Source organism: Terrapene carolina, unplaced genomic scaffold (genome assembly GCF_002925995.2).
Source record: "Terrapene carolina triunguis isolate 2854851 unplaced genomic scaffold, T_m_triunguis-2.0 Scaffold103, whole genome shotgun sequence".
NCBI lineage: Eukaryota > Metazoa > Chordata > Testudines > Emydidae > Terrapene > Terrapene triunguis.
In genome coordinates, this window is record NW_020664454.1 from 3,626,016 (window position 1) to 3,646,852 (window position 20,837).

The 20,837-nt window shown below is 42.5% G+C and overlaps 1 protein-coding gene across 1 annotated transcript in view; it reads left to right on the plus strand.

Moving 5' to 3' along the window:
• The window catches only part of LOC113406546 (low-density lipoprotein receptor-related protein 8-like), a 268,015-nt gene that overhangs the window by 123,825 nt on the left and 123,353 nt on the right, over positions 1–20,837 (plus strand). Inside the window, exon 3 of the mRNA XM_026651832.1 lies at positions 16,518–16,640. Coding sequence (XP_026507617.1) covers positions 16,518–16,640 — 123 coding nt within the window. The remainder of the gene's footprint in view (positions 1–16,517; positions 16,641–20,837) is intronic.

Genomic DNA, 20,837 nt, shown 5'->3' on the forward strand with positions numbered 1-20,837 from the left:
TAAGCTTAAGACGGTTTGAAAGTCTTAAGAAGGTTAGAAGCCAGATCAGAACACGTCAGATGGGTGGTCTTAGGGACTTTACTAGGGGTTAAAAGGTTTCACTACTAGATGACCACTTGTTATTAAAATGGGTTTGATGGCATAGAAGTTCAGGTTTAGCAGAATAAGAAGGGTGGATTTGGTTATAGGTCAAGTTATTGCCTTTAATTTTATGTCCTGTGTGATTAAACTCATGCCCTGAAAAGTTGTCCTAACACTGAATCGATGCAACACAAGGATGCTGCTGTGACACAGCATCACCGCATTGGATCAGTTCTGTAACATTATGATGCAACGGCATGATCCGATTAAGTTCCACGGGCATTTAGCTATTTTGGGACTGTACCACCAGCGAGGCTTACAGGGACTTGGCACCACCCTTCTGAAATAAGAATGATCCCATAACAATCATAACAGATGGCAACCCTAACAATGACTTATTCTCTTTATTCTTTCTCTGTATATGTATCATTCAACAAAAGGAACTGCATTTCCATATGTCCTTTCTCTAGTCCCCCCTCAGTCCAAGCCCTGAAAACAGTAGTACAAATTTTGCCTTCAGTTGCAGCTGTGCAGTCACTGATTTTGCTGATACCCCTCAGAGAAGGTGCACCCATGTTTATAGATGGGAGCTGACATTGTTCTATGGACTTATTTGAACTCTGTAATTTCCTAAAGCAATATATTCCTAATGTTTTTTGAAAAAGTCTAAACATTATTGAATGTATTGTGATTCCTATGTTGTCCCTAGTCATTCCATAGCTATAGTATATTTGTTCTGGGGAAGCCTGACTTCCTGCATCAAGGGGTTAATTGTTTTCCCCATATATACAGTATGATGGTCATTAAGAACCGCTCGGTCAGTAGAAGTTTACTCACAAGGGATTTAGGGCAGCATCAGCTGTAGCTAGAGTGAGTCTGATGATTGTGATTGTTCCAAAATAGAGGCTCCTTTGAAGCGTTTAAGTTTTCTCATGTTATGTTCTTGTTTCTGTCAGGGAGCATTACATAGTTCTATCTGTGACTGTGCTGTCAAGTGGGAGCACTGAATGCCTTGGTGAGCTATGTAAGTCTGACTTTAAACTGATTGTAAAACTTACGTGAATAAAACCTAGCATAAAGACATCCACGTCCAATTTGGCAAACAGGCCACTAGAGCCAAAATTATTCATTGACTTTAGTGGCATTTACCAAGGATGAATATGGTCCCTGGTATACAGTCCTCAGAAATAGCAGAACAGACTGATGTCAAGTGCTTGAGGGGAATTTTCAAAAGCTTTTTACTGTGACATAATTTGTATATAGTTCTCCCCAAAGATCATGTGTCTTGTAACAGCATTTTACTGTGTTAAAAAAACAAACCAGAGAAACAGCGCTGCAGTTGTGTCAGCAAAGATCCCAGGCATTTGTTTCACTAAAGTCACCATTGTAAATCTGAGAGGATTTGCAATGATGACTTCAGTGAAACAAATGCCTGGGAACAAAATGATTAGTGAGAATGAATCAAGTAATTCAAAGCGGTGACACACTGCAACAGCATGAAGTTACAGAAACATGTTTCACTTCTAATGGCAAAACCGACAGCTGTTTTTTCTGTAGAGAGGACATTTGGTCTTGTGGCCAGGTCACTGAGCTGGGATTTGGGAGATATGAGGTGCAATACTTGGCTGTGTCACAGATTTCCCAAGTGACTTTAAGCAAGTAACTTACTGTCTCTGCATATAAATCCCTGTCTGTAAAATGGGGCAAATAATGATTCCTTTCTCCCACCTGTTGTCTCTCTTGTCCCTTTGGACTGTAGGCTGTTTGGGGCTGGACTAGTCTCTCAATGTGTGTTTTTTACGGTGCCTAGCACTATGGGCCACAATCTTAGTTGGAGCGTCTAGGTGTTGTAGTCATAACAATTTTTACTAACTCTAAGAGTCCATCAGTGTATTTGTCAGATGCTAGCCTTCTCTCCCAATAAGCTAGATGGGAGAAACGGCACCTTTCAAAGTGAGAGTCAATTAAGACATTCAGAAAGTTGAATGACAGGCACTTTCAACTTGCCAGCTCATCACAGCAAAATGAGGATGATCAATAGCATCCAGTGAAGACAAAGTCTGGGATTTGTCAGTCCCTTCCCATCCAAAGCTGGGAATATTTTCAGGTTATTGTTTTTAGGAGGGAGTATGATAAAAAATATTCAAACCACGCATTAACCACTGATTCTGTGTGCTATGCAATTTTATGCAACCCCACAAATCGTGGCATAATTACCTCCCTTGAAAAGTTGCCACAAAATCCCTTTTTGTGAGCCTTAAATTGTCAGTGGGGGCTGGTTGGGAGGGGATCTGAGAGTATCCATGAAGCCCCAAGAAAACGCAGACAGCAGGGGAAGGCTTCTTGAAGAGATACTGGCCTGGTGGAAGTTTTCTAGAGCAGAGCCTCTTATGGAGCATAGACACTCAGCAGGACAGGCACTGTTTACATCTGTAAAAATCCTTAGATATGCAAGACAGGATCCCTCTGTTATGCTCCAGAGAGTAGAGGCAGGGCAGTCTGGACTAAATGTAAACGTATACATCTGGGAACAAAAAATGCAGGCCATACTTACAAGATGAGGGGATTCTATCCTGGGAAGCAGTGACTCTGAAAAAGATTTGGGGCTCATGGTGGCTAATCAACTGAACATGAGCTCTTGGTATGATGCTGAGGCCAAAAGAGCTAATACGATCCTGGTATGCATACACAGGTGAATCTCGGGTAGGAGTAGAGAGGTTATTTTACCTCTGTATTTAGCACTGATGTGACTGCTGCTGGAATACTGTGTCCAGTTCTGGTGCCCACAATTTAAGAAGAACGTTGATAAATTGGAAGGGGTTCAGAGAAGAATCCATGAGGATGATTAAAGGATTGTAAAACATACCTTATAATGATAGACTCAAGGAGTGCAATCTATTTAGCGTAACAAAAAGAAGGTTAAGGGATGACTTGATTAGTTTATAAGTACTTACATGGGGAACAAATATTTAATTATGGGCTCTTTAGTCTAGCAGAGAAAGGTATAACATGATCGAATAGCTGGAAGCTGAAGCTAGACAAATTCAGACTGGAAATAAGGAATAAATTTTAAATAGTGAGAGTAATTAGCCATTGGAACAATTTACAGAGGGTCATGGTGGATTTGCCATTACGGACAATTTTTAAATGAAGAGTGGATGCTTTTCTAAAAGATCTGCTTTACGAATTATTTTGAGGAAATTCTATATCCTTTGTTATACAGGAGGTCAGACTAGATGATCACAGTGGTTCCTTGTGGCCTTAGTATCTATGAATTTATAAAATAATTTTAAATAAGGGCTTTAAATGATTTTCATTTAAAATGCACAATATTGGATACTTTTAATACTAAGATAAATCTCCTGTGACATCTCTTTTCTCCTTTAAATTTATTTGATCAGCAAGGCTAATTTAAACTCAGCAGCTACACTTTTATTTTTGATTGATGTAATAAGGGCTTCAAGGAGTCCTGAAACCTTCAGTCATACTTCTGCTAATCTGGCATTGTTTTATGTGACTAGTTCAGGGAGTCCATGGGAGAGGTTGCTTTTAAAAGGTCTCTCATGTGAGATATCAAAGGACATGTGATTTCTGTTGGATTTCCAACTATGTGCGATTATTTGGTTAATCTCACCTTTATAAGTGCACCTGCCTGCTGAGGTAGCGTAACAAAACTCTGCCAAATTCAGAGCACTGGTTAAATATTCCCTTTCATCACTTCAAGGTGTCTTTGGCTGTCTGAAAATTGAAAGAGCTCCACAGTGGATGTCCACTGGGATTTCCTGACATTTCAACTTTATGCTTTTATCTGGTGCCATTTTGTAGCTAGAAACACAATGAGTCTGTGTCCATGGGATTTCCTGTGGAAAAGGCATTGTTTTATGTGACTAGTTCAGGGAGTCCATGGGAGAGGTTGCTTTTAAAATGTCTCTCATGTGAGATATCAAAGGACATGGGATTTCCTGTGGAAAAGATTTTCCCAGTAAGAGTGGCCTGCAGAGGTTTGAAGTGCTGCTCACAGCCAACCCCATTGTCAGTGCAAGTGCAGACATGTGTCCTGCAGGGACTAGAACTCCCAGCAAGCAGGGTGTTTATGTGAAACCAACAGCAGTTATGCTTGAGTCAAGATGTAACATGGTGTGTTGGGACTTATAGTATCTACCTGCCACACCTGATCTACCTGCCACATGTCTGTAATAAAGATAAGGTTTGCTGCAATATACTCCATGTTGTGGCTTCTCCTTTACAAAATCAATACTACAGTATTCTACAATAGTACTTCATAATACTCCAGTAACAGTATTGTAATGTGTCAGCTGGGATTTTCAAAAGACTTTAAGGGAGTTAAACACACTTTGAATTTCAGTAGGAGTTGAGCATTTTTTTTTTTTAATTTAATTTGGAGGGGTAGTTATTTAGGAGGTTGTCTGTAATACTGTGATTACTGTTCCATATGTAATCAGAAGTCAGGAACTGTTATAAACTCAAACCCGCTGTTAACTCTCAAGTAGTGCATATTCCAGAGATGATAGAAAGTCTCCCAAAAGTTGTATGAGGATCCCAACACTTATTCATCAGGGATATTTAGCTCATTGTGAGTACTGGCTTAGTTGAGTTTCTTAAGTGTTGCAAAGTAAACTAGGATAAAATGATGTAGTCAGGTTATGGGGATGGCTAGCCACTGGTCTGTTGCAGTTAACACTTCCATCCATCTAGTCATAGGCTCAAGGGTGAAATACAATTATTTTATCTGGTAAGCTGTTGAGTTCTTCTGTGTTGCCACTCCTTTGCTCTCTATTTTTCAGATGGAGTCTTGTCCGTTTTTCTGATACGCCAATGATCCAAGTTTTCATTGTGTTTTCCAGCACGAAATGAAACCCTGTTTTATGATTTTCATTACTTTTGGATGGGGGCAGGTGGGCTAGCAGCTTTTTCCCATACCAAGTCATTCTGGGTTATAACCTTTTACTGCTATAGAAAGATCAAATCAAAACTTTTTAATACCATCACCTTTTTATTTTATTTTATTTTATTTTATTTTAGTAGCTCAGCTAAAACCAATACCCATGAAGAGCCAAATTCTGCTCTTATTTACAACCGGTTACACCTTTGGACTTTAAGGACCTGATTCTGTATCATTGAAATAGAAATTCGAACATTGAAATTGTACCATTGAAATCAGTGGGAGCTTTGCTATTAATTCATTTGGAGTAGGAGCAGAGTCTGCATGAGAGCAGTATTTGACACATTATAAAGAATATTCTTGAATGTTCCTGTATCTGAATTTCTGAAATATACAAATCCAGGAGTCCAGACAAAAGAAGTTAATTCAAGGGTGATGTGTTTATTGACTCTGCTATTGTCACATCAAATTATATGCACTTCACAAGTCCAAGAAAAGATTTTTCTAACTATTGCCCCCGCAAAAACAATTTGGGATCTGAAAAATTAAACCGTGCTCTTTCTACCTTTATACATCACCACCAGTAATAAACATTCTCAAACTGAAATTTTACCGACAATATTGTTGATTATGTTCGTGGCAGAAAAGAATCCAGCTGTTGCTCTCTTTTGGTTGCACTGGTACAGTAGTGTTGACAATAACAAACTATGAAAATACTGTGATGTAATACATAGTTTTGTAGCCTGCAAATATGCAAAATAGCAATAAGCAAGTGGTATACATCAGGAAATAAAACACAAGGGGGCTTGGTTGTGTTGCAAAGCAGTTGCTCGGGGATGTTTTTGTCCCACAAAGCCTTTACCCGCAGCTTCACATTAGCTGCTCCTAGCTACATTCAGTTGAGTTTCTCTTGCTTTGCTTAATTTCTTTGAGTGAATGGACCCTGAAATTTTGCACTTTTCAGTTGTCACAATGCTAAGACTTGTTTTAGAATTAGGAAGATTGGGGCCAGAATTTCACCCTTTCAAATTAGTTAAATGACTCTCAGTGACTTCAACTGGACAATGATTTGACTCGCATCATCTTTTTGTGAGTTTAGTATGGAAATCGCCAATTAGATCATAGTTTATCTCCCTGCCAGTCTAATTCTAAATATCCCAAATGATGGCTTTGCCACCAGTTCCTTTAAGAGACTATTTCACAGCCTAACACATTGTCAAGCAAGTTTTTTCCTAATAATCAGCCTAAGCTTTCGCTGTTTTAATGTCAGCCTGTTACTCCTAATTATATTCCCTATTACCACTCTAAATAATTCCTCTTTGTCCTTGAAGTTGACATCCTTTAAATATTTCTAAACTATCAAGTCTCCTTATACCTATTTCTTATCCAGGCTATATTTAGGCATTGTTTCTTAATCTCATCCAAGTAGAGACGGGTCATTACCAAAAATGGGGTAAATTAAGGGACATGTGGGGCTATGTTGGAAAGTAATACGAGGGGACTTGGTTCTCCAAATCAGTGATGTGCATTATTGCAAACACACAGAGCTAGTTTAGAATGAGGACCGTGCAGTCCTGCCTCCTGCTCTGGGACAAATCCTGTAGTCTTTACTCTGCAATCTAGGATAAGGGACGTACGTTTTTTGCTTTAAAACTTTGTTCTCCATCAGACAGTCTTCAAGGGAAACAAAAAGAAACAAAAACTACTCCTTTAAACTGAGTCTTGCATTGGAAAGGTGAACTAGTGATTATTCCCCTTGCATTCTGAGTCACTGTGACAGCTTCACTGGTATTATTTTCTTCACTATAGTTCATGCCATAACTATATATCCAGAAGCAGAGAAAGGTAAAGCACATACTAAAGGCAAATCAAGCAAGAGTCAAAAGAATTCTAGTCTCTCTTGTATCATTTACTGTATATGTCTAGGGGAGAGAGCATACATCATAGCATTGGATTCAATAGCCTTCTCCTTTCCAGTTCCATCTGTAAAATTGCATCATGCAAGATGGGGAAGGAGGGGTATTGTGACATGGCTTTTCAGCTACTGTTATTTCTTCTTCAAGTAGCATCCCTATGTGTGCTCCACTTCAGGTGCATATGCACCTGAAGTGGAGCCCTTGATTGGAGATTGTCGGTTGGCAGTGTTTGTTCGGCCTGTGCATATATCCTGTGGCTCCTCGTGCCATATACCATGGCTCTATAGGGTGCGCGGGTGCCCTATAGAGTTCTTTCTCAACTGCCTTGGCCGGAGATGATGCCCTAGCATGTCTGCCTTGAGCGTGCCTTCGCTTTTCCAATATTTCTCTAGCAATTAAGATAGTTTTTATAGTTAGTTGTTACTATAGTTAGCTAGATAAGTAGTGAGCAGATTGTTTTACTACTCTCTTTCCCTCCGAGGAGACTTATTTTTTTCCTGACAGATCATGTCTGGCTTGCCAGGTTTCAAATGTTAACTTTCTTGCCGAGAGGCTATATGTGTGAGCGACGGCCACTCTAATTGTGGGGAAGCCTCATGCCTCCCAGATGTACAATGAAGAGCATGAAGGGGAGAGATAAGAACATAAGAAAAAAGAACATAAAAACGGCCATATTGGGTCAGACCAAAGGTCCATCTAGCCCAGTATCCTGTCTTCTGACAATGGCCAATGCCAGATGCTTCAGAGGAAATGAACAGAACAGACAATCATCATGTGTCTGTCGCCCAATCCCAGCTTCTGGCAAACAGAGGCTAGGGATACCATCCCTGCCCATCTTAGCTAATAGCCATTGATCAACCTGTCCTCCATGATTTTATCTAGTTCTTTTTTGAACCCTGTTAGAGTCTTGGTCTTCACAGCATCCTCTGGCAAAGAGTTCCACATGTTGACTGTGCGTTGTGTGAAGAAATACGTCCTTTTGTTTGTTGTAACCTGCTGCCTATTAATTTCATTTGGTGACCCCTCATTCTTGTGCTATGAGAAGGAGTAAATAAGACTTCCTTATTAACGTTCTCCCCACCAGTCATGAATTTATAGACCTCTATCATATACCACCTTAGTTGTCTCTTTTCCAAGCTGAAAAGTCCTAGTCTTATTAATCTTTCCTCATATGGAAGCTGTTCCATATCCCTAATTATTTTTGTTGCCCTTTTCTGACCCTTTAGCAATTCCAATATTTCTTTTTGGGATGGAGCGACCACATCTACACGCAGTATTCAAGATATGGGCATATCATGGATATATATATATATATATATATAGAGGCAATATGATATTTTCTGTCTTTTTTTCTATCCCTTTCTTAATTATCCCCAATGTTCTGTTCGCTTTTTTGATTGCTGCTGCACATTGAGGGGATGTTTTCAGAGAACTATCCACAATGACTCCAAGATCTCTTTCTTGAGTGGTAATAGCTAATTTAGACCCCATCATTTTATATGTATAGTTGCAATTATGTTTTCCAATGTGCATTACTTTGCATTTATCAACATTGAATTTCATCTTCCATTTCGTAGCCCCGTCACCCAGTTTTGTGAGATCCCTTTGTAACTCTTCGCAGTCTGCTTCGAACTTAAAGCCTAAGTACCATCTACAAGTAAGGAGGGTAAGCATAGCCATTTGAGACTGGCACCACTGAGTTCAGCCGAGCCGTTGGTACCCAAGTTTGTGGCACTCTTGGCACCGAGCAAGGAAAGGTGCCAGATGCCATCAGTGTCTACTTCAGTACGCCCACCATTGGTGTTACCATTAGCTTCGGCTACTGCATCAGTACCAATCCCCTACTCAGTACCACATGAGTTCAGGTATACTAAGGACTTCTCAATAACAGATGAACTGGAGGCTTTGCTGCTCATGGGTACCAAGTGTCTCTCAGTACCTATATCCCAATTTCCAGACTACTATCCTCTGGTATTGCAGGACTCTTCACCATTTTCTGTGGGTGGTCCTTCATTGGATGAGATGGAGAAGAATGTAGGAGACTTCCAGTCGGTCTCCTCTATTTCTCTTCAGGGTTTTCCCACATATCCCATCAGGAACTCATTCTCTGAAAGTAATAGGGAAGATCGGGCTTGTTATCATGGGTGGTGGAACCAACCCTGCACGCTACCCCTATTTCCATATGCCCTGCCCCCCACCATGGCCATACTGGGAACTCTGGGCTGCCTATCGAATCCTCATCTCCGGATGAGGTGGTTATGTTCTGCCACCATTCATGACCAATGATTTTTGGCGATTTCAATACCTCACAAAGAGGGTTGCTGATGCTTTTCAGATTCCTCCTGAAAAGGTTATGGATTCACAGCACAAATTGTTGGATACCTTGCAGTCAGCAACACCCTCCAAGGTGGCATTACCCTTCAAAGAGGTGCTGCTAGATCCAGTTAAGATGGTGTTGCAGACACCTGCCATTATTTTGCCTATGCGTAAATGGGTGAATAAGAAGTATTATTTTCCCCCTAAGGATTCTGACATTTTGTTCTCCCATCCTCCACCCAACTCTTTGGTTGTGGATGTGGTAAATGTGCGGGGTAGGCAGCACTTCTCTAAATCTACCCCATATGACAAATACTAGGAAAGTCTGGATCTCTTTGGGCGAAAGGCCTATTCGTCAGCCTATTCCTCAGTTCAGGATCGCAAATTATCAGGCAGTCATGGTCAAAATATAATTTTACAAATTATGACAGATTCACTGCTTTTATTAAACATCTGCCACAAAAACATAGGGAGGAATTCCAGTCCATCATCTCAGAGGGCCACTTGGTGGCCATAACTGCTCTGCAAGCATCCTTAGATGCTGTGGACACTGCTGCCAGGTCCACCTCCACAGCAGTGGTTATGTGCAGGGCATCATGGCTCCATCTCTTGGGGTGTCTGATAGAAGAACAGAGGACCTCCCCTTTGATGACTGTAAACTGTTCTCGAAAACAGTGGATGAGTCCTTGCACACTCTAAAGTACTGTAGGGCTACTTTACGATCCCTGGGCAAATAAGAAAAGGTTTAGTAGGTTACAGACCACCCAGAGATCATGTACTGATCAGTTTTCCTGGTTCCAAACATCCATCCAACACCCCAGAAAGAGACATACATTTCAGAGGAAGAGGTCCTCCCAACTGCTCTCCATGACCACCCACCCATCTTCAAAGCAACAGTTTTGATGGGTTGGTTGAGGGTCACTTGATTACCTGTTCTGTTCATTCCCTGTCGAGCATCTGGCATTGGCCACTGTCGGAAGACAGGATACTGGGCTAGATGGACCTTTGTTCTGACCCAGTATGGCCGTTCTAATGTTCTTATTTACATTAGCCCACCTCCCCCTCTTTGGAGACTGCCTTGCTTATTTCACTACAGATAAGTGGGTCATAGATGTCAGAACATCGGGCTATATCATCCATTTTACATCACTCCCTCCCTTCCTCATCCCTCTTCAGGAACCCCTCTCACCAGCTTTTATTGAGACAAGAAGTGATCTCTCTCCTTTGATTAGGAGCAATAGAGCAAGTTCCTCCTCTTCACAAGGTCAAGGGATTTTACTCAGATTTCCTTGAGACAAAGCAGGATGGAAGGTGGAGACCGATCTAAGACTTTTAAACAAGCCGTAAAGTCTGAAAAGTTCAGGATGGTGACTCTGGCAGCTATAATTCGTTCACTAGAGAAAGGGAATGGTTTTCAGCTCTCAACCTACAAGATGCCTCTTTCAATATAATGATACACCATCACAGAGGAAATACCTATGCTTCACCAAAGGCCAGAATCATTTCCAATATTGAGTGCTTCCCTTTGGCCTTTTCGTGGCCCCAAGGGCAGTCCCAAAAGTCCTGACAGTAGTGGCTGCTTACCTCCAACAAGAAGTGATGCTAGTCTTCCCAGATCTCAACATCTGGCTACTCAAGGGCTGATCCTACAAAGCAGTGCTATTTTCCACCCAGATGGTCCTTGCTCTGGTTTAGGATCTGAATGTAAAAATGTCAACATTAACCCCTTTACAGAAGATACAGTTTATAGGGGCATATTTGGACTCATTGACAGCCAGAGCCTACCATCCCTTAGACAGAATCGTAACCTTGTCAAGTCTGGCATGAGCAATTCAGGGGAGCTCTTGAAACACAGTAAGGAATTGTCTTCAGTTCCTGGGACACTTGGCAGCTTGCACCTTTGTGACCTATCACTCAAGGCTACAATTCTGTCCCTTCAGAGTTGGCTCAGAATGACCTAGTCTCCAGTCACAGAGCTTGGACAGACAGGTGACGGTTCCTCTACAAGTGAGGAACTCCCTAGACTGGTGGAAGGATCAACTCAACATCTGTGCAGGTGTTCCTTTCTGTCGCCCAGTGACTTTAACAACAGACACATCACAGTTGGGATGGGAGCCCACCTCAATACCCTCATGACACAGGACAGATGGAGAACTCAAGAAACCAGTCTCCATATCAATCTGTTGGACTTCAGGGATGTCAGGAACACTTGCCTTCATTTCCTGTCCATCATAAGGCCAAATCTATCAGGGTCATGACAGACAACGTATCCTGCATGTTCTATATCAACAAGCAAGGAGGAGCAAGATGCTTGTGCTGAAGCCATGAAACTATAGAATTGGTTCATAGCTCATCAGATCCAAATTTCAGTGGTATACCTCCCAGAATGCCACACCGATGTCCTCAGCAGACACTTCTCACAGGATTATGAATGGGAACTAGAACCTACATTCTCCACAGTTTATTCCAAAGATGGGGTCTGCCAGAGGTGGATCTCTTTGCCATCTCCAGGAACAGGAAGTGTCCTCTTTTCTGCTCAAGAGGAGGTCTGGTCCACCACTCTTCTATCTTGGAAGAAAGGTCTGTTCTATGCATTTCCTCCGATGCCACTGATACTAAGGGTGATGAACAAGATCAGATAGGACAGAGCCAAGTTATCCTTAAAGTGCAGACATGGCCAAGACAGTCTTGATACCTGTACCTGCTTTACCTATATGCCCAACCGTCATTCAAGCTCCCAACCATTCCTCATCTCCTTTCACAGGATGTGGGTCATATGCTTCATCCCAGCCTAGTGGCTCTCTACCTTGGTGTGGCTCCTTGATGTTTCACGGGGTTAGAATCCTCCTGTTGTGTGGAAATATGACAGGTGTTACTGAATAGTACAAAGAGATCAACTCTCACTACTTATCTGCAGAAGTGGAAGAGATTTTTCCATTGGTGGTGTTGTTACTGCCTCCTTCCTAACTCGGTGCCGCATTCAGTCATCTTGGATTATCTGTTGAATCCAAAGAATAGGGCTTCAGCTCTGCTCAGCGGCCCCCAGCGAGGCTAACACTGGTCCTGCTTGGCGGACCCCCTGAAACCTGCTCGCGGCCTCCCAGGGGCCCTGGTTGAGAACCACTGCTCTACAGGAATCCTGCTTACATAACCTGGATGTTAGAAGGGCATTGGCCTTTTACCCAGATAGGACCAAGCAATTTAGAAAGTCACCTAAGCTCTTCATTTCCTTCCTGGATAGATCTATGAGGTCATCAATCTCTACTCAGAGACTAGCGAGATTAATAATACATCCAGATATCCCTTGTTATGACGATGCTGCGAACATTCATCCCTCCCTCCCCCCAAAAGAGTGATAGCACATTCAACTAGATTGCAGGAAATGTCTACGGCATTACTGAAGACTGTATTGAAATATGTAGAGCTGCTACATGGGCTTCAATGCATATGTTTTCAAAACATTACGTCCTGATCCATGCAGTCAGACCAATGCAGCATTTGGTTCTGCAGTGCTATTTTCAATTCTGGACTCTATTCCAAATTCCCTCCTCTATCTGGGGATACTGGTCAGAAGTCAGTTGAAGTGGAGCACCCATAAGAACACTACTGAAGAAGAAGAGGTTACTCGTGTTGTGTTGTAAGTGAAGTTTTTCATGGTGCATGCCCCTGTGAGTGCTCCACTACCCACTCTCCTTCCCTTCTGCTTTGGACTGTTCCTTGGGGGATGTTTGGATGGAGAAGGAGCTGAGGGCATTTCACCCACGCATCCCTATATATCCTGGTTATCCAGTACAAGGAGGCATAGGGCGCATACGCGGGTCAAATGGACACTGCTAACTGAAAATCTCTGATCAAGGGCTCGAGAGGTGCTTGCACACCTAGAGCGGAGCACCCATGGGGACACACATCTCGGAGAACCACAGTGGCTGCACAAAGTGCGTAATCTCTTATTTACTTTCATTTTTCAAGAGTTATGGAAACAAATCTGCCTTGTTCTGTTTACAACAAAGGGAAGCAATTCTGTGTAGGTCTCATGGGAATAATTAGTTTTGCCTGGCTATTTCTGAGGGGGGCAGTTAAAACTATAAAAGGAGCCCCTACCCCCAGGGCATTCTCTAAGGGGAAAACGTGATTTAAAAAATACAGCATTGTCAATTTGTGGTCGTGGATCACATTTAAATTTTTAGTATTTAAAGTACAGAATGCATTGCTCTTTTCTTGCTGATTTATCTAGGACTGGACTATTAGACCACTGGGTGACTATCTAACGGGAATGCCTTTCCCTTTGGTTATGCCAGAGGGCTGTTGCGTGCACCTTCATTTTGCAGAAAGGAAGTTTACACACAAGGAATACATTAATACCTTCCAGATGCCACACTGTGATTGTCAATAATGTATTTCTTCTCCCTTTTATGAATCCCAATAATATATTAATTGTACTGCTTAAGAACAGTGTCAAGGGAACAAAGCATTCAGTGGTACCATCTGCTGTGAGCAGGTTTGTGTTGTTGAAGGGACTGCATATCTCTTTGTCATCTCTGTTGATGAACACTTAAACTTTCAGTTCCATGTACCCGTCTGGTCAGAATGTTGTTCTCAATTGGGGAATTGCTGTTCCATTGCAAGGTGGACAAATAATCATGTCACTGTATCAGGGCCGCCCAGAGGATTCAGGGGGTCTGGGGCAAAGCGGGGGAGCTGCGGCGCTTGTACTAACCCGGCGGCGGTCCGGGTCTTCAGCAGCATTTCGGCGGTGGGGGGCCCTTCAGTCGCTCCACATCTTCGGCAACACTGAAGGGCCCCCCGCCGCCGAAATGCCGCCGAAGACCCAGACCGCCACCGGGCCAAGGCTCGCGGGGCCACTGCGGGGCCCGGGGCCTGGGGCAAATTGCTCCATTCCCCCCCCCTCTGGGCGGCCCTGCACTGTATATACCACCGTGGAATAGGACAGAGGCAGATGCACAAGCACTTTCTTTCTTAGAAAGTCACATAACATTGTGAGAAGAAACAACACAAACTAAGCAAAAAAATAAACTACCATGTGTGTCCAGTGTTGTACTAAAGTAAAATCTGGTATTTGTATTCTGAGTAAAAGCATGATTGTTTCCTTTACAAAGTGCCCGACTTTCATCTAATAGGAAATACTACTAACTCCACCTAGAGATTTTAATAGAAAGTGGGGGAATGCCTAAAGTTTGCTCAGGTGTGTGCCACATGAGAATCTAGCCAGAGTTACAATAGAGCAGGTTAAATCTGTCCTCTCTTTGATATGGAGATGCAGCCTGCAGAGAGAGCAAATCTCAGCATGCAGTGCTTCAGCTTGATCTGAGAATCCTTTCTCTAGGATGCTGGGGTGGTAGTCTCCATTGGCTACAGATCTGTACTGAGAGCAGTGAAAGGCCACATTGCAGAACTTTGCAGGCCGCATTCGGCCTGTGAGTTATACTCTGTCACCCCAGGCTTAATATATCCAGAACTGATGACTATAGTATATGTAGTGGCCTGTGTTGTCCAAAATGACTTGTGCTTTTGGGTGCTACAAGTTTTGGATACCTAATTTGAAACACCTTCAAGAGGCCTTTCCAGAGAACCTTCTGAAAATCAGACTCCTTTGAGACATCTCAGGTTTGGCTCCCAAAATCACTAGTTATTTTTAAAAAAATCTTGGGCTATATGTCTTATTTCTACATTAATATTCATTATCTGTGATTTTATGAGATGAAGGGAAATGCATATCCTATATCTAAATCCGTATCTGGCTCATGTGTATCAGGGGAATAAATACACACTCCATATAGAAAGCACGTCTGGATAGATTACACATATGTTTGATGATCTTCACAGCAGTTCCTTGTGGGATGTCTAAGCAGGGAAGCTGCATGTTTTATGAAACAGAAAGTGAATACTAGATCTAAGCCATATAAACCTAGCCACCACCTCACAGTGCTGTGCCCCCTTTTCTGTGTGTGTGTGTATGTGTGATTAAAGGAGTTTTTCACCTCTCGGACACCCATTCTAAGACCTTATGTGTCAGTAGTGACTGAAAGTGACCAGAAGCCATTGAATTGCTGTTTGGTAGCCCATGTGTAAAGAATTTGGCAGTTTCAGTCCAGTTCCCAGTAGAGCAGCCACAAAAGCCACCACCACCAATGTCATTAACTGGCATCCTTGTTGGTAGTTTCAGCAAAGAGGCCAAGAATTGAATGGGCCGTAGAGCCTGAATTCTAAGCTTGGCCTGAGAAGTGGTTTCTTCAGGTCAGGTTTGAGGCCTTTTGGCCTGGCAGTGTGAAAAGTCTTGTACTGCTGGGCACTGGCTGTGGAGTACCAGTTCTGTAGATTAACAGAGAAGTTAATTTCCAGGGTCCCTCAGTACAGCACTTTTCTCAAGCCGTAGACTCACATGGACAAACTAAATAGCTGAGAGGTGTCACTTAGATTTACAAATACAACTGGACTTATTTTCAATGGTCTTTTCATAAAGTTGCATGGTATTTGGAGGCATGTATTGTGACTGCATGCTAAGGTGATGGATAGGCTAGAAATGCCATGAGTAAGTTAGACAAGTAGAAGTAATTACTTAGGGCTGGTCTACACTGGGGGGGGGGGGGAGGATCGATCCAAGATACGCAACTTCAGCTACGCGAATAGCGTAGCTGAAGTCGAAGTATCTTGGATCGAATTACCTGGGGTCCAGACAGCGCGGGATCGACGGTCGCGGCTCCCCTGTCGACTGTGCTACCGCCGCTCGCTCTGGTGGAGTTCCGGAGTCGACGGTGAGCGTGTTCGGGGATCGATATATCGCGTCTTAACGAGACGCGATATATCGATCCCAGATAAATCGATTGCTACCCGCTGATATGGCGGGAGTGAAGACGTACCCTTAGACTGTAATACACTTAAAAGCAGGGACTTTGTCTTCTTACCTCCCTGTAAATCATCTAGCACATTTTCAGTTTCATATAACAACAAGTGATTATAATAAAGCTAGCTAGTTATGCTGGCATCAATGAAGTATTCCCCACTTTGACTCATTTTAGCTAGAACTAAATGAAAATAGAAATGAGTGAGTCTATTTTAAAGACCTGTACAGTTGGGGACATAGGATTTTCAAAGTCCAGAGACAAAGCATCCTTCTGTGATACCAGCTTGTTTCTTTGCCTTTGAGAAGCCAGTGTAGAATGTGAAATTACTTTTCCTCGTGTGGATGACAAGTATGGTGCTCCCTTTAGTGGGGATCAAGGGAGTGTAGAGTGTGTGTACTGCTGAACTGAATTATGTTGTTTTTTGTTTCCTCCTTGCAGTGAAGAAAACCTGTGCAGAATCAGACTTCACCTGCAACAATGGCCACTGCATCCCAGCCAGGTGGAAATGTGATGGTGAAGAGGAATGCCCTGACGGGTCTGATGAATCAGAAGCGACATGCAGTGAGTACTGTAGATAATCAATGTGTCTTGTGAAAGTAGAAATGGTTTAGAATGGTAAGGAAGCCAGAGTCACCTGCCCTCCTGAAGTTTGCAGGATGATCCCAATTTTCAGAGTTCAGATATAGAATAAAAATTAGAGATGGAAAAGTTCTGTTAGGTTATTCAGTCCTAAAGTTCCCAACAGTGTCCCCCCCCTAAGCTGTGCACCTGCGCGGCCGCACAAGAGTCAGTCAGGTGCCATGCACTTGATTAGTAGAGCCACGCACATCCGGTGACTTGTGTTCAGGTGCCCCTCCCCCCGCCGCTCTGCTGCCCAGCTGCTCCAGCCCTCTGCCTTGGAGCCTCTGGCCAGCTCCTGATACATATGCCAGGAACCACTGCCCTAATCCCTTCCCCAAAGGGTGCAGCATTATTCCCTGTCGTATTTATTTAATGTCCGGTGATATTGCATTGTTGGTCATTTGTAATCAATGGGCTTTGGATCAGGTCCTTTGAGAAATTCAGATTTACTCTGCATTGGATGGTGACATTCTGAAATTCATCATCATGCTGCAGTGTATTTCTTGTGTTGCAATGCCACAACTTTGTAACACTATCGTGTCATAGCATTGTGTCAGTGATTTTTGTCTTGGAGGATGAATGAAGAAAGGTGAGCACTGTAACAGAAGAAGGATTAGCTGTGGGGGAAAACTGAAGCAGAAAGTCAGTATGGCAAACACTCCTTTCAGGTTAGCATCTTCCATAAATGCACCAGTTTAGTAAGACATACATGGCCTTGGTTCAGTGCATTTTACCTTTTTCCTTTCACTCTTTCTGAGAAGGTTCATCCACTTTCCATTGGTCTGGAATACCGAAAAGTTATTAAATATTGACTGATGCTGAATAGAAGAGGCATGTCCCAGGGAAACTGGAATTGAAACACTTGCTAGCACATGAGCCTTCACGCGTTGTGTGTTCACATTGTGCTTGGGAGGACCAGAGTAAACTAATATAAACCACACATTGAATTTCAAGTCATGTACTGCACAAATGTATTCCCATGGGTCAGCAACAGTGACAAGAAAAGTATTTTATCTGACTTCACCAGCGTGCAGCACAAGAAGAGTATACAATTAACCATTTTTTTTTATTTTTAAGCCTGATAGCCAGTTCTGCATTGCTACCTAATTAAGAAAGATAAATGTGCTTCTCTTTTGCAGGAAATGAGTGGATTATTTTTTTCAAGCGATTTTTCAAGCCATTTGTTTCAAGTACTGAAATAATTACCTCAACAATGGCATTAACATATTTATATACTGTATGTGTTTTGGTCTCTCTGTCCCTCCAGCCTCCTTCTTAGTCAAAATCTCTCTTATTAATGCTGTATCCACTATCTGATTGCCATTGGATGTGGGTTGAATAACTAAGCAGTTCCATTCCCAGCAGTCTCTGTCTGTAAATCTCCTATCAGAGGCAGCAGAATGGGCTATGTTTAGAGCACGCAGTTCAGCATAAGGTCCGCAAGTGTTTCTTTTGACCTCCATCTCCTCTAGCACGTATGCATGTATTTCCTCTAAGAAGATCAGCCTTCAAGCTGTGTAGGAGGCTCGAATTGTGCCATTACTTGAGTACCAGCCTCGTTAGCCATTTTATGAATGTGACTATGCTGTCCCAAGCAGTGACCTTTTGCTTGAAACCTAACAAAAGGCTGAAGGCTGTGTTATTTTCAGGTCAGGTGGTGCATGGGGGAACTGTGCCCTTGAAACATCTTTCATTGTAATATGAAATGGGAGTGGGAAGGAGCGTGGACTGTGTCACCTCAGACAAACTCAAAAACCCTTTGGTGGGAGAAAAAAATGTTGTTGTTCGGGGATGAGCCTGAGCAGGAAATCAGAAGCTCATTGAAAAGAGGGAGGGTTCCAGTATGGCAGCAGTTTTCTCTTTGTATTTTAAAGTAAGACAGTTTTCAAACCATATCAAATAGCATGGCAGAGTGGGATGGTGGGAAGCTTCTCTTCTTTGTTTAGATAAGATGATGTCATAATCCCACCAGAGAAAAATGTCCTCTTAGTTGGAGCACTGAGAATTTTCTCCAGGGAATGCTCTCTGCTCTGCAGAAACAGGCCCTGAAGCTTAACCCTGTACATTACAAAGCATCTGTGGCCACCTAGGATTTCATGGTTGTCACTCTGCTGCACAGCTTGGCCACTTGGTACTTCATAGTGACAATAGATCCTCCTGCTTCACAAGCACAGGCCCTGACCACTGGAGCTAAAGGAGAATCTCTGTTAGCTGTTAGCAGAACAGGGTCTATAACACACAGTTGAAGCAGTATTGATTCTTTCGTGTAGTGGGCGGTGCTACACCTACACACTGACCAGTTCACTACCCTAGTACAGTGGCCATGAATAGCTTGCACTGTCATTAAAGCTGATGTCTAATTTCGATTCTCTTCCGCTTTTCAGTCGCTAATAACCTTCTCAAACAAACCTCCTTACTGGTGAAATTTTCCATTCTTCATCTCATCCTAAAGGTGTTTGGTTCTTTATTATAAGTTTTAGCCAGATCAGTTCAGTTTTGTGTAGAGAGTGCAATGACTCCTGTATCAAAGTTCACAGAGGGCCCTATATCTTAATACAGTATGAAAATCTGTCTCCTCCCATGTTCAGTTAGAGACCTTAAAAAAATAAAATAATCTGAAACTAGAAATGTGAAACTTGGCTTGTTTCATAGGATCATTGAAATTGAAAGTTCATACCTAGTTTGAAGAAAATCAAGCAAGTTTTATGTGGACACGTGTAGAATTTTCCTCTCTGGTCTTTTTATACCTCACTTTTAAGAGACTTCAGGTGGGGTTCAGGCTGCTCAGCAATTCACAGGACCAAACCCATAATTTATAAGCGTGCGTTGGTCGTGTGGTAAACTAGTGGGGGAAGCTCTTCCAGTGTTCTGTAGGTCTTTTGACCACCATCACTTGGGGCAGAAGTGTGGTTATAAACCCTGTGGGCTATCAAAGGAAAAACTATTGGCTATATTATTTTTTTTAATGTTCTACCCCTAACTTAAACACCAAACCCCAGTGTATGTGAACACAATCTGAGGGCAGTTTCATAGCTGTAATAATATGCTGAAAAATCAGTGAGAGGTGAAATGTACATTCTAATAGTCTGGAAGGCCGTATTCCTATATGGCCCCTCCCATCTTCTCTGCTTTTTTCCTCTTTTTGGTCAAAGCATTGCTGAGTTTGTGCTTGTGGTTGGAAAACGCCCGTAGGTCCCTTTAACCGTCTCATTTTCCTTTTTGAGAATGCATCGCGGCTCAGTATTGGACAGGGCCCAGGCATGCCGCCTTCTCTCAGAACAGAGCAGTTTGGGAAACTGAGATTTCTCTTTAAAAATTAGTTGCTATTAGAGAGGCCACATAACTGGTAGCATCTTTGCCAGATCCCAGGTTCATTCCTAAAACAATATATCACCTAGATTACCACAACACTGGGGCATTGTCCATTGGAGCCAGTGAGGGCAAAGCACTGACATGCTTAATGTTACATTTTAGAAACACTTCCAGCTTAGGATATTGTCAGAACTGATGCTATTCTGCTTCTCAGCATCGACATCTAACCAGTTGCTAAATGGCTTTAAGACTCTGGACACAGCTGGAGCTTTCTGATTGGTTGTTAGTGATGTCATGTCCATGTCTGTAATGCTCAGCAAAATGCACAGCTTGTTTTCCTTATTTACTTGTATAAAATCCCTTTTCCAAAAGTAGCAAAACACTCCCTGCTGGGCTTTGCTACTTACTTACTGCACTTCCCAGGGCACTGAGGTCCCCCAGTGACCGTGTGCCCTGTGATGTGGTGACAGCATCATCATCGTGCAAGATCCTGTTATTTTTGGATATAGGTAATCGTGAACCCAAGTGCCACCCCAGTGACACTGTTCCTGTTGCTAGAATTAACTGTCTTGGAGTGGTTCCATTCAAAGTTTCCTCTTTCAGGGATTTTATAACTCAGCCCATTAAAAGAAATGTGGTTGAAACTTTGTGCTTAAGAGCCCAGCCTGAGAGCTAATGTTTTGTTTTAGTAAACCAAAAAAACCAAACAGTTTCTTTGGCCATTAGTGAGTTATAAAAGCAGAAGATGGAGAAGATTCAAAGGTGGAAAAGACTTTTACTCCTGCAAACTCAAAGAACGGATGGTGTGGGATATGCCTACCTGAT